Genomic DNA, 15,360 nt, shown 5'->3' with positions numbered 1-15,360 from the left:
TGTGGGTGAGCCCTCCCATCTGTCAAGGATGAGTTCACCTCCAAACTGACCCCTTCACCCTCTCCTCCAGTGGAGCAGACATAACCTGGCAGGCATCAGCAGTGTCAGGGCCCAGACCCAACCACCTCCAGCTCCAACCTCCACACTCCGCTCTGCCATTGGTTCCCTGCCCCCTTCCCCTCACCCACTCCAATCAGACACTTCTGAATGACACACAGAGGAGGAAGTGGGCTCGGACCCCACCCCTCCCTCTCTCTCTCTGTCTCTCTCACAGCAACAGGCCATTTTTCCTGAGCGAGCCCCTCGTCCTCTTTCTGACAGTAATGATTTCCGAGCAAGTATACTTTTCTTGCGTTAAGATTGGTTTTCATATCTCTAAGTGACATTGACAGAATGGCTGTTGTGCTTTGGGAAGGATCAGAGACAGACAGATCGCTGATATGGGCAGGGGAATAAGGATGGGGCGGCTGGGGTGCAGGCACGTGGCGAGCAAGTGGGAGGACAGGCCAGGGATGAGTGATAGAGTGAGCAGAGACAAGACTCAGACTGCACTCCACAGCCTCTGTACTTTACCATTTACGAAGTTGGAGAGGTATTTTGATAACCGGCCACAAATGTGTTTTTGTTTCATTTGGTGTGCGCAGGAATGCGTTTGTGCATTAGTCACACGCTGATAGCATATCAGCCCTAATCACTCCTGTATCGATTCATCTCTGTGGTCGGCTCTCACAGGTGCACTTTTACAAGCACGTTTTCTAACCACATCTTTAACCAGCACGTGTCTTGCCTTATACTCTCTCGTTGACTCCACCCCACCAAAAACAGAAAAACAACAATAACAACAAAAAAAAAACGTTTTTTGTTAAATTATCTTTATGTATTTATGGAAGCAATATTATAAATACACTAACATAACAGGAAGATGCAATACATAAACCTTTTTTATTGTGTGTTGTGTTCCAGATAAGTGTCTGTTTAAAGAATCAAGGCATTCACATGATCCAGGAAATGCATCATTTGGGTCTAAATAATGTTGGCTGGTCATCAATCATGTCACATGAAAGCTTCCCCAATGTGTTGTTAAATGCAAATTGTGATTTAAGGAGAAATGCGTCATATTAGAGAATTTTTTTAGTCAGAATTGTCTACAGTGGTGGTGACAGGAACCAAATGTCTGAAGAGTTTAATACCTCTTAAAGTTGTCTTACAAAAGCTATTACATGGAATGGTTTTGAATTCACTGCCTGATGCCTGAGCCATTGTTTTACAATACTTTTACAATAACATTCTGGTCTTAAACATTGTTTTAAAACTCATTTATGACGGTGGACATTGTAAGGCTTATAGTCCATAAAGAAAACTATTTTTTTCACATTTACTACTATTTTACCATTATTAGCATTACCTAAACATCACATTACACACACAAAAACTAAGAATACATGTGAAGGCTCACTGACCAATGTTGATAGCAAATAAAATGGCTTTACATACACAGACATTGTGAGCCCTCGTTCAGTTAAAAAAATCTGAATTGGCAAGTTTCTCTACATTGAACCATTTCACATCAAACTTCTTTTAATGACTGAATCTCAACAATTGAATTATGCAGAAATTTTGAAAAATCAGTGGAGTTCCCCTTTAACATACAGGGTGAGTCGATCATCAGGAACCATCCAAACGTTTATAAGACAGTTAACATAACACGACATACGTCATAGCTAATAAAAAGTGAATAAATGGTAATGATGAGATCAATCTAACATACTTTTGTGGCTCCTGACTTTTGACTCACCCTGTATTGCAGGGCGTATCACAATCTTTAAATGTAGCAATGTAATCACAGTATGATATTCTGGCTATATTGTACAGCCCAAAAATGAGCCTGAAAATCTGTCACAATAAAAAATATAGAAATAAACAGTTTATGCCTGTAGACCTTTGCATGTGTCTGTAACAGTCTTTACGAGGATCACAGCTCTGCCAAGATTCAGAATATAGCCAATGTAAGAGGGCATGGATAAAATGACTAATTCCCTTGGACTCTTGATGTTATAATTCCACCCCATTACACCAGAAATCTTCCCTCGATGGTGTAAGGCACACTGGCTTGTAGAATTAGGTTAGTGGTGCTCGACACACACCATGCCCAGAGTCCCATTCATGTCACTATTAGCCCCGGCTTGACGTCATGGTTGGCTAATGGGGGCTAAAGCCGATGCTGACTGCTGTGTGATTTGATTGCAGACAGGAGTTACAGGAGGATTACTGCCTCTTTGCTTTCTTGCGTAATGCCGCAGTTGGATGCACTCCTGGCTCTGAGCTTGTGGGGCTGGAAGGTAGTGCTGTGACTCTGGGCTCTGGGTTGCAGCTCTGTTGTTATATCCTCTTGTGTGTGTGTTTGTACTCATTTGTTTCCCTCTTCGCTGCTCTTTGACGTCTATCCCCCAACCCCCGAATGTGTCGTAGACATCGTTATCTCTGGCCAGACCTTCTCTCTTTTCTGTTTTTCTGTGTATCACATCAACTCATTGTCCCCTGGGTTTCAAACGCAAGCCGTACAGAAATTAGGCATTGCTTTCCGCATGACAAGTGGGATCTATTAGTGCACTCTCGCCCCGTGGAGCATGAGTGTGCCCGGCCCACATGGGACCCTCTCCCTGACGCCCATTGCCACACTGGGAGTGAACGCGCACACACACACACACACACACACGATCAGGCCTACACAGAGATAATCATCAAATGAGCAAACACATCACAGCACACATGTACTTGTATTTATACAGTATCAGGACATTCAGTTACATATTGTAGTTATGCATAAACAGTGTTGGGGATGTTACTAATTACTGTATATTATATATATAATTCCTGGAACTAGTAATCTCACTACTCATTACTTTACTATGTTACTCTCTAAAACCCAAACAAATCTGCACATACTGGAAACTACAAGGGACTATCCAATATTGATTTAGAATGAAAGCATGTTAAACTCCACTGTCCCTGCTTTTGAACAAGACATAGTCAGTTATGCTAGATTAAAATGAGGATGGCAAAAGCTGTTTGAAAATCTAGAAACTAGGCAGTAGAAACAATACAAAAACTGCTTCCTTAAAATAATATAAGTGAAATTTAAAGCTGCTCCTAAATGAAAAATGGCCTGTTTAGGTGAGGTTCTTCAGCGCAGGCATCTTTATCCATCAGTATTAGTGTGATCAGATGTTTCACAAGATTGATCATTGGATTTTTGCCACACCCCTCGATCATGCTGCTCTGCTTGCATTCACAATCAAAACAGCGTAGTCAGCTGCAGCACATGCATCACATACAAGGACAGGCACAGATAATCTATATAGAGGAAATGTATGTTTTTAATGGATTGTGCATAATTAATATTGTTCTCTCAGAGACATAAGAGTAACGCAAGTAATGTCATTTTTCAGTAACTGTAAAGCCATTACAAGAATTTGAACTGTGATGCAGTGCACTTTCATTACAAAAAATTGTAATTACGATACCATAACATGTTACAGTGTACTGCGTTAACCCCAACACTCTATGTCGTTAACTATTTATATATAATGAGAAATTTCCAAGCCTACGCCTAAACCTAAACATGCAGATTTGTAAAACAAACAGTGTGTAATGTCAGGACCGTTTGCTGGCCCTGTCCTTGTAGTCTAGACCTGTTTTTTCATTTCCCTACAAATTAAGGACATTTTTGTCTTGAAAATGTACAAAAACATGCACACATGCTCTCAGGCCCATACAGGATTATCGAATACACCAGTCAATAAGAGAACAAATCCATGCTGCGCTGACACTGGACTGCAGTTCTGTACTGTACAGTGCTGTGTAAGGTCAGACAGAGGTGCACTCCTAGCCAGTGGGCTTCAGTTACTGCCATAGAAAAACACTCACCGGTCTGCCTAGCATTCCACCCATGCTCCACTCTTCATTCTTTGTACATAAAGGTCAGCCATGACAGTGAGGCAATTGGCTGGTTGGTATTGCGACTGCATGCTGACCTGGTTGACCTTGCCTGGGCACAGCCTGTGGCATCACTGGGCAACTTTGTCACAGTCAACAGCAGCTTTTGGCCTCAGGTCAATGTCAGGACTGAGAGCAGCTACATTCCACAGGGCTGTGTACGCTGCAGTTTTGCTACTTTAGTCGTCTGTACAGCTTAGGATGTTACAGATAAAAGAAGTACATTAAAATTTTGCATTTCAGTTTCAATAAATATATTTAATTTTTATTACTTTATTATTATGAAGATTATGTGTTTTATAATTGTGCCTGTATTTAACCACCTTTCTCTTTCCTTTCCAGGTATTTCAGTAACAAAGAAGACACACACTTGTGAGTACTGAATGTTCTATTCAAACGATCAAATATATTTTTGCACGATTAGCCTAAAGCCACACACAATTGGGCTTTTGTGAAATCCAAGATATTTTATGGTTGTAATTTTAAAGGAAATTAAAATTCAGTGTTCAATAGTTCAACGTATAACACATTATTGTAAGTGCTGCATGTATCACCCAGCATAGGAGAGGTAAAATATACCCACAGCTGCATTTTAACTAAATCTTATAACTCATGAAACAACTCTGTAATGGCCAGTTGAAGTGACTTTGCTTCTTCAAACAGATCATATGACTGTTTTATTCCAGCCCTTTCAGACAGTGCTCTGTTGTCTGTGTTGCTTGCAACTGAAAAACAAGGATGTGGTTTGTATGTGACCTTTGTGAGGGAGGTTAAAAACTCTGCACTGCCTTTCATGCTCTAGCTCTAGGAGATAGAGATCTGCACAGAGCAGGGGAGAGTGTGGAGGACTCGACATGGTGTTCATGTGACCTTTGAAAATTCAGCAAATCTCATAGATTATATATTTTTTTTTTTCTCCAATTTTCTCCACCAAAGAGCTGTTGCAGGATGACCTGGACAGTAACCCTTAATGCAGCAAAACACTGTGAAAAATAAAGGGTTCCAGCCAGTGTAGGCCTAAAGCAATGTATGCCTTATGCATGATAAATAATCATTAAGTATCTTATCCATACACAGTTGTTAATACCAGCACTTTGAATTCCATAGAAACACCTGATCTCTTTACTCTTCACTCTTTATTGGAAGGGACACATTTTACTGTGTCTTTTCCTGTTATGCTTGAGTAAAGGTAGAGTGTTAGCCTTTCTTCCTTTTATCCAGTGGCCTACTGCTATCTTAATTAGAGCCCTGATCGGCCCTGCTTAAGCACGAGGAAGCGAAATCAAAGAGCATGTTTCAGGAGAGTGGGTTCAAAGGCACGGACACAGGCTGGACCGCACTATTTAATCTCAGTGAAAGAAATGGTAATGATGCGTGTCACAGAGTGAAAGGGGAGAGAGCGAGTGACTGAAGTGCGGCGGAGGCATGCCGGGGCCGAGGTCTTGGGTCAAAGCCATGCTGTTCGCTAGAGAGGATTCAAAGGACATGTAATGGTGGGAGGAAAAGGTCTTGTCAGTTACAAGGAGAACAGACATTTTTATAGACCGTAAAGTGCTAATGAGGGCTGGAGTCAGGCTGGCACCTTGTAACGACAGCATCTGTAGGTAGACGAGGTGTGATTGCTTATGATAGACGTGTTCTCATGTTTGTTTGCTAGTTGAGATCTGTGTTTTGCTATTGGAGAGCTACTGTAGAGCCCTGCATCACTCTTACTGGTACTTAACAGGTTAGCCTTTAATGCTGGGGCAAAAAAAGGGTCTATTCCTGCCTTTTAATCTCCTTTTCTCCATTAATAACATGATTCCTCAATGCTGTTGTTGAATTTGTTCTAATATGTAAAGAATGTGATCTAACAAAGCTAAAAATTTGTATATTTGTGTTGTAATTATGTCACAAACTACCATTTTGTGCAAACGCACATATGGATGGAAATATACTTTAGACTTCAGTCACCTTTCATTGTTATTCTAATGAAATAAATCGATTAAAAGCTCTTGGTGAACTGAATTATGTTCAGAAACTGTTGCAGTGCATCCAGTAATAAAGGCAGCATGGTGCATCTTTTATGCAGTGATAGAGAAGTCAGTAGCACACAGAAAGCTCCAGTTCCACTTGCTGATACATATGCTTGGGTTAATTGATTTATCTTTACTAGGCTGTACACATGTGGATAGGGAACCCTTTCCTGTATGAAATGGAGTGTGCATTCATGCGCACACACATATACACACACACACACTGCACACACTCCTTCAGCTCATCTTTCCACTCTTGCCTGAGTGATCAAACCCCTGGAATCAGGCCGCCAGTCCCTTCATCAATATAAATTACAGGGGCAGCTGTTGGCTGGCAGCCGCCCCTCTCTCCCTCTCGCTCGACCACCAGCTCAGCCCATAATAAGGTGAAGTCCTCTCTGGAAGATAATGGATACTTCACTCTTCCCTCTGATGACCCCTGCTATGGCCACTTCTACCTCAATTCACTGCCTTTCTCCTATCCCCTCCAGGCCTGGTTAAAGGCAAACTCCCATTGCCGGAGAGCTTGTGGTGGAGATTCAGAATAGCAGATTCATGGTGATGAAAAAAGGCTTGGCAATATGGCAAAATAGAACATTGTGATACTTGAATACATTTTATGATACGTATGTATGGCAAGATTTTGTTTTTTTAGGGGTTTGTGTACAAGTTGGAATAAACAGAATGTCTCAGCAAAGCAGTATAGTATAGTATGTTCTAAGAAAAAAAACTTTTGAAAACCTAGTAGTACATTTTTTTTTTGAGAGAGAACATTTGCAAAAATAAAGAAATTTAAGAAGGAACAGACAATTGATCTATCAAAGAACTGGTAAAAATAAATTTATTAAAGAAGATGGTGATGTAATGGTCTGCAGTTCAGTCGAGTGCTTCTTCCAAGGCAGTTTTAACAGTTAACACTGATGGTTGTTGTTTACAGTACAATCTCTCTTTTTCTGATGCATGTGGTTGTTTAGGGTTCTAGGGTTGTTGATGATATCCATGGTATAGTCAGAAAAGCATATTGTGAAGTAAGATATCATCATATTGCCCGCCCAATGAGGAAATAAATCCAGGGAAGTAGCTTCATTGATTTGTCGACATTTTGCGATGAAATTAATGGTCGAATTTTCTTAGCCATTTGAAACTGAGCAAATCTTTCAAATTGCCTCACACCATTTGACCTCGACCTTCCCAGAAACTACTTTCTCAAAGCCACAGGCAGTCCAAGAACTCCCATATAACTCTCCACACACAACAATTTACAGTTCAGTATCATATAAACTTTTACTTTGCGTTTGGAGCTGACAGATTTATTGAGCACCCTGTTTATTTAGTCCTCCACAAGGCCGTGCAGTCCTTGTCGGCAGCTGAGTCATTTCCTTAGATAAACGGTGCCGTTTTAATAGCAGGTAGAGTTTAGACAGAGTCTGGACAGGGATCAAGCTGTTGAGAGTGGGCTGATGTCTGAGGAAAGAGTGAGCTGGTAAACTATGGCTACCGTAAGGAAGTGTAATTTTAGTTGCTGCTTTCTATGACCGATTATTTATTTACACTTTCTTTACTTATGTATTTATTTACATTACACTACTGAGAAAACACAAATATATAGGCAGCAGATGATTAATTCAGCCTTGTTAAGATGTTTACTTACTATTTTAGTACATGTGGTGTGTGTTTGTAGTTATTAACTGCATGTCTGAATGCCTGTGAGAGGAGTTAGTATTGTTGTAACCTGTTGAGGAGATGACAGGACCTGGTGATAAAACGCAGAAGATGACAGTAGAAGATAGTCCAGAGCTTTATCTCTAATCTTTGCATGTGTGCTTGTGTGTATGTGTTTACACGTGCATGTTTTTCATGCATTCTGGGGACAAAATGTCCTGGCTTAGTAGGAAAACCAGAGAAAATTAGGACGAACCAATAATGTCAATGTCAACACTATAGTTCTGACTTTGTAAAATGCTTTAAAAATGCTTGGAAAAAAATTATTTTTTATGTATTTCAATTTTCCAAGTCATTTTGGGTCATTTCTTTTGGTCCATTCATCATGAAATTTACATATAATGTGAAGGGCAGCAGGCATTTTCAAACTATGTCAAAAACTGAAAAAAGTCAAGAATGGAGATACGAGGTATACACAAAATGCCAATTATTGTGTGCCTGTCTGTGTGTGTGTGTGTGCGTGTGTGGCCCTGAAGACTCTCATGGTCTGAGATTTTGGCAGGCTCATTGTGTCTCTCTCTGCTTCACTGTTGACAGATGCTGTGTGTGATTGCTGGTGGAGTGCATAGTTCACAGATAGCAGCTTCGGAACGCCTGCGTGTCTGTGTGTCCTTCAGCTGATCTAAAGTTTAAAAGCAGTTTGTGCACGTTTGTGGCTAAATTAGATACATAGATCATATCACTTATACACCTGGTGTCTAGAAATTCCATTTCCTTTGTTCATCCGCCTATTTAGCTACCGTCTCTTCTTTTACCTTCCATTTTCTGAACTGTTCTTTTGCATATATTTCAGAATCAGAAACAGAATATTTAACTTATTTAGTGTACATGATGTGCAATGTACATAATATAATACATTATAACAATATATACATTATTTCATGTGCACAATATACACTATATATGTACAGGCACAATCAAATACTAAAGTGCTTATATACATTATGAACAGCTAGAAATGTGAGCAGTTATATGTAAATCGTATTATGGCTTCGTATATACAGTGAATACAGTTATTATGTGCATTGTAATGAGGTTTTGATATGACAGACATTTTAATTTCAAAGTATTGTATTTAAGCTAAACTTAAGGTATATTATTAAACTTTAAAGTTTATGTGTTAAACTTATTTAATACTTATATTAGGGTTTTTGTTGATGAAGCTTTGTGAACAATGCTTTGGGTTCCACTTCTTTCCATAAATACAAAGTAGAATGACAATGAATGACAAGCGACAACATTTTAGTGCATCGAAATCAGCTTATATTTATATGATGCCCTGAATTTGTCAGCGGCTTCAGGTTCAGTGTGCCGAAGATGAATTGTCTCAGTATTGTGTGTGTTTTGTTATTCTGGAGAGAATTACTCTTCCTAACACATTGTTCTGCTTCTGATGTATAGTTAGTCATGGATGACAAGTATTGAGCAAATGAAGTATTTGCTTGTTTGTGCTGGAAAGGCTTGCCAGAGTGACAGCTGTAGCCGTGTTACAGGAGCTCGTCTGAATCCCACTCGGGTTAGTCAGGACCATGGGGAAGGAGAGTCATCGATCCAAGGAGAGAGAGAGAGATACAGTGTGAGAGAATGGGGAAAAGTGAGAGAGAAGCACAGTGAGGCTTTATCTGTCTCCATAGTGCAGACAGGCTGGCTCTGGCCTTATTGAGAAGCATGGCCTAACCCCCTGCTCACTCATTTGTTTACCTCCCCGTTGAGTGCCGCGAGACTTACACAGAGGCAGCCTTGCTAATCTCCGTCAAATGATTAAGACAGCCAACCTCGCTGAAATATTAACAATCTGAAAGCGCTCAATAGCCCTAGGGCTATCATTAAACTAGTCCGCGCTGAATAGAAGAATTACTGTACCGTTATGTTCCCTCTCATATAAAACAGCTGTTTTATAGAAAACTACCCACTTATCCAAACCTGTGTCAAGAGGGAATAGACACATAAACACTCCCCCCTCTCCATTTGTAATGCACCGATAAAACATGCAGCGCAAATTGCTCCTTGTCTGCTACCTTTTATGATATGTCATAACTTGTTTTTGAATTGATCAAAATGGCGAGGTCATTCAGTGGAGCGCGGAGCAGGGAAGGCAAATGCTAATGTAAGACTGAGGGGGGTTACACAGACGGTCCTACTGTGCTCAGCTGCTCTGGACGAGAAAATTCCCAAGCAGTGGCCATACTCTGGTGTTTTGGGGTATAAACATGCATCCAGGGCTGTAATAGGATCACAATTTTCGTGAGGTCCATTTTGCCAGAGATTGACCTACATAGTGAATAAACTACCTGCCAAAAATTGACCAGCTGTCATTATTATTATTTTTTTTTTTACCAGATCATTGCTCCTTTTTTAACCATCCATAATTATTTTCCCTTTCTTTCGTCCCTTCCTTCCTTTCCTGTACTAACTGATTTGTTTAATTTTATTTAATTAACTATTTAAATATTTATGTAAATATTTATTTTCAGCCAAAATGTTTAAACCTATAACCTACTGTCTTTCTCTTTCTCTCCGTAGCATCTTGGTCTTTACTGATTACTGAAAAAACAAACATTAAAAAATACTTACACAGTTAACCAGACATGATTCTTAATTATGTTACATGATACTTTGCCATCAATATGCTAGTTAACAGTGAACTTTCTCATGCTTGTAGTGTGTTATGAGTAGGTAACACAGTACACCTTTGATTTCTCATGTAATCGCTAATATGGCCAGCTGAGCCTGTAGCCTAAACTGAGCAGATACTGGAACTAAATTAAATCAAGCTGATTTAGCTTGAAATGTTCTGAGAGGTCCAAGCCTGATCTGTTAATTACACTCAGGAATTCTCACTTATTATTGTGTTGTATATTAGCCTATAGTATGTGTGCATACCCAAACATCTCAGGTAGTAAAAGCCACTTGGGGTAGCATTAGTATCTCGTGCAGAAATAAACAGAGTGGACGATTAAGTCTGTATCCAAACCACAGCTGTTCTGAGGTCAGCTGAGAACCAGTTACTGCTTGTTGAGTAGTCTCATTGCCATTTCCACACTGAATCACATAAAGCCCTTCAGAAATTATAGAGGTCATCAGTGTTCTCATACTAGTTACAAACATGACGGTCAGTAATAATAAACTGGTGGCTTGAAGCAGTGGCCATGGTTGCTAAGCAGTAATTGATGGGATGAAAAAATGGGGAAGCTTGGCGGAGAACGTAAATATTTTGATTGGCTGTAATACAGTGACAGCGATCACAGAAAACCTGAAATCATATTTCACAGCCTAATAAATATCCCATCCCCATTTCATTAACTAGGCTTGTGATACCCATGGCTCTGCCGCTGAGGAGGCTACCGCTTTATCAGAATGGCCCTGTTTCTGTCTCATGAATGGAGTATGAAACTGTCCTCATAGTTCATTATGGCCATGCATACATCCATGCATGCTTAGTGTGGTTTCAGCTGTATCATAATTATTATGATAGTATGATAGTTGTATGTAATAGTATTATTATAGTATTATCACAACTATTACATCAGCCAAAAGTCAAATCTTGTTATATTAATTTTATTTTTTATGTTACATAGCCCTAATTTATCAGTGGGTTGATTTTGATGATCCATGGTTTTATTAGTATCCGGAACAATAATGCGGATAATATTCTGATTATTACTGACTTCTTTCATCACAGAATTCCCGGGATTTGAACTTATGATTTCCCGTTGTGATGTGAGTCACTTTTAGTTTAACTAAATTATAGCAATATTGGCTGAACCGGTTAGCAGAAAACACACTTCTGCATATTTGCTGAAATTAACATACTGGGAGGAAAATAACATGAAATGTGACCTGTGCAAAAGTTATGACACATTTTATATTCTATGTTGACTTTTTTTGGTGTCAGTTGGTAATACCAAATTGGTATCAGTATCGACCAATGTTCATATCACTCTGCCCCTACTGTGGTCCGCTACTTTGTGAATAATTCTGTAAAACACATATTCAGTGCATTTGTAAAAATAATTGATTCAGATCATGGTGGAATTTAAAATTTTTATGCATTATTTCTGAATCTACCTGCCTTTAGGCCTTCAGTGGAACAGTCCAGGGCAAGGATGTGGTGACATAGTGCTGCGGTCGTCACTTGTCTGAATTTGTGCTGTCTTGAATTGGCACAGAAAGAGGTTTGTATGATTCTGCTGTGGAGGGAGGCATGTAATCTTGTGTAGTTTGGAAGCGATTCTTTAGCCAAACCTACAGAGAGTCAGTAGAGATGCGCGTGTTGGAGCAGAAAGGTCAATTATGAGATGCGACACTGTCATTAAACAGTGAGAATCTTGTCAGCTCACCATAACCCACAATATCATTTTCACTTTCAAGACACACACAAGACAAAGAGCCTTGTATGGGCTATAAGTTGCATGGCAGCATCCAGTGCGTTGTTCTAGTCATCAGAGTGTGCATTAAATGAAGTGAAAATGGTTGAGGTTGCTTGGAGAAAGGGCTGTTTTAAATGAGCAGAACATCCCTAAAGTGTGCACTCCGCTGAAGTGATTTCACACACAGCATGCCACAGAAACTTGAGGTTTTCTATCTCGAATAACAAGAGACACTCAGAGGGGAGAAAAAAAGCACTCCACTCAATTTGACACTCTCCAATTTTAACAATAAATTATGTTTCATCTTTGTCTATTTGTTTGTTCCATGGAAAGGATATTTTGCTTTTGGACGCTTTGCTTTAATCCATAATAGCCAGCCATTTTTTATCTGAAATAGGTCAGTATAATCACAGTGGAGAAGGATGGGCCGCCACAGTAAAAAGGAAATCAATAGAGATATCTATTTGTCGTAAAGCAGGACAGCGTGATTTTTATCCTTTTCTTCTCTTTTTCCCCTTTCCACTTTTTCTTCCATTCCCGCAATGTGACAGGTCCTTATTTTTCAGCCAATTTATTTATTTATTTTATGTGTTTTTTTTTGTTTGTTAGCCATTTTGTCAAAATTGTAAATAGGGCTTTGTTGAATGCACTTTCTTTTGCATAAGTCCTTCAAAATGAAGGCAGTCTCGTTGCAGCCGCTGCCCACGGTGAGAGAGGTTGAAAGGAGCAGGCTGGGCATGACGGAGGGCCCCTCGGTGGTCTTTGTTGTTGTCCAAGCCAGGCTGGAGGCCAGACGTTGTTGCTGATATGCGGCGGGGGCTCCTGAAGCAGTCGTGCCGGGGCCTCCTCGCTTCTTTGTGACCGCTTAATCTGCCTCGCCCCTCGCTGGCCCGCACGCTTTTGTGTGAGACTTCAGCTTCGTCAGCTCTTCTCCTGTCTGTCTGTCTCTTTGTGTCTCCGCCCGACCTTAAAGGACTTGTTGTGAAGCTCTGTCAGAGCGGCCCAGCAACAGCCAGAGATGCACGCATCACGTACACACGCGGCTGCTAAAATAAGGCACCCAATCTGCAGGGGTGGTTTTCCCTTCTGCTGGTTGTCTCAGGTGACAGTGGAGAGATGTGGGTGAGTGGGTGACTGAGTGAATGTAGGCATAGTTGGGAATGTAGGTACAGTGTTGTTCACGAGTCTGAAGTAGTGTAGTCTGTTACTAGCACACATGTCTTACTGCTGAAGGGGACGGACTCTCTTTACTGTACATTGATACTATATGGGATCTCAAGGTTCTAAAGTGCTGGGAACCTTTTTCTGACCCAGAGAACCAGCCTGTAAGTTCTAAGATTTCCTAAATAGGTTCCTGACATGTTCCTAATATTGATACATTCCCAGCAGTAATTCATTGTAATACCTGGGTGACTCACATTTGTGGAACTTCTTAAGATTTCATCAGCCAGCTTGATGAGGATTGAGAATGAGAGTTTTATTTCCATGGCTGCTCAGAATTAGGTTTCAGTGTTAATTTGTTACTTTTCTTGTGGTGTGAATCTTGTATGTATTTCATTTTTAAAAGTACAGTCGTATGCAAAAGTTTGGGTGTCCCACATCAAATTTGGATGTATGCCACCCCAATATGTTAAACTCGGCAAATAAATAGAAATCATGTACTAAAATTTACTATATGCCATAAAAATATCATATTAAGTTTGTATCTGAGAGGGTGTGTTAACTTTTTTTCACTTAGATAATCAACTTTTGCATACAACTCTATCATCACTGTCAAATAAAAGTAACATCTCAAGTTTTGTCTTTTTTTGGATATACAATATGCAAATCTTATTTATCTCGTAGTAGATATGTGTATAATATCTGCATATCACATAGACTACACTAGGGCTTGATACACTTATGCATCTTTACAATGCAGCAATTTCCAGTTGAGATTACAGCTGCCTGCAGTATGTTTTGTTGTTTTTCAAAATAACATTGCATTCCTTTATGCCTTTTTCCTTCTGCAACTGAAAAGAGACATTATCAGTGAGATTTCAGTTGATGATCCTTAATACTGGTCAGTTTTATTGGCTAAATGATATATCGGTCTGGTCCTCCGCTGCCCGTCTGCTGTGGCATTAGCATGGCTGTGTTTTGCCAGGCTGAGGAGCACTGTGGCCTTGGAGGAGCTGGCGCAGGTTATCAGTCACCCTCTGCTTTCTCTGTGTCTCATCACTTTCCCGTCCCGCCTGGCTGTCCGGCGGCCCATGAGTGCCGCGTGTCAGCATGAGCGGAGAGGGCTTTGATTCATGGAGCAGGACAGAGGCGGAGGTCATGAGGCTCCTGCGGATATGAGCGCCACTGACGGCTGCTGACTGCTGACGTTTAAGACGCCGCTGATGAAATGTCCTTGTGCCATCATTAGAGTGCCTCCGGTGCGCATCTCTGCAGTGCCTGCAGACCTGAACTCTCGCACACATGCACAGACGCTTTCTAGTGCTGTCTTCATGAGGCTTTTCCTTCGAAGCGCATTAGTGTAACTAAATGTTCCTGCACATAAATATTCCTTTACAGAAATGCAGTACTAACCTTAACCCCAGCTTTTCAAATAGGCACTTAATTTTTTATGAAAAAGCAGGCATGGCAGGTATCCTTATGAAGGCCTTAAACTGTCCATACAATGTTAAGATTTTCATGCTTTTTTATCACTCTGCGGACAAAAAAGGAAAGCATACATACATGAACACATTGAGAAAAAATCTTAATGATGTTTTACTATTGAACTTTCATACTGTAGCTAAAGCACTGAATCAGAGACCCCTCTTTCATTTATTTAATTTCTAGTTATTCCTATTTTAGAGTCAGAAAAAATACCAGAAAATGCAAGCAAAAGCCTCAAAAACTAAATCTAATATCAAATTTTTCAGTATATAGTGTGTCCACCTTTTATCGTTATTACAGCTTCTTGCTTGTCTATTTTCTTTTCTCAGTATCAGCTTCTTGACAGCTACACATCCTTTCAGACTCATAGTGTTGTCTTTTCACAGTGGAAGGATAAGCAGAGACACATCACACATCTTTTTCAGACCTGTACTGTTTTCCTGATGGTGACAGTTTTGGTGGTCTACCAGGTCTTTCACGGTTGATAGGCGTTAAGATCTTTAAATTGCCTTGACACTGTTTAAAGTTTTCATTTCCATCAAAGCAAAATATCCATACGTAGACACACATATGCACAAATCTATTGTATTCCTAGAGCTCCATGGGGTTGA

At 40.2% G+C, this 15,360-nt stretch overlaps 1 protein-coding gene across 1 annotated transcript in view; it reads left to right on the top strand.

Annotated features, from left to right (window-relative positions):
- roraa (RAR-related orphan receptor A, paralog a) overlaps positions 1-15,360 on the top strand; it is a 296,333-nt gene that overhangs the window by 186,930 nt on the left and 94,043 nt on the right. The window contains exon 2 of the mRNA XM_036576078.1: positions 4,339-4,368. Within this exon, the coding sequence (XP_036431971.1) occupies positions 4,339-4,368 (30 nt within the window). The remainder of the gene's footprint in view (positions 1-4,338; positions 4,369-15,360) is intronic.

Source organism: Colossoma macropomum, unplaced genomic scaffold (genome assembly GCF_904425465.1).
Source record: "Colossoma macropomum unplaced genomic scaffold, Colossoma_macropomum, whole genome shotgun sequence".
NCBI lineage: Eukaryota > Metazoa > Chordata > Actinopteri > Characiformes > Serrasalmidae > Colossoma > Colossoma macropomum.
The sequence above is the reverse complement of the archived record's forward strand: the minus strand, read 5'-3'. Positions and strand labels throughout refer to the sequence as shown.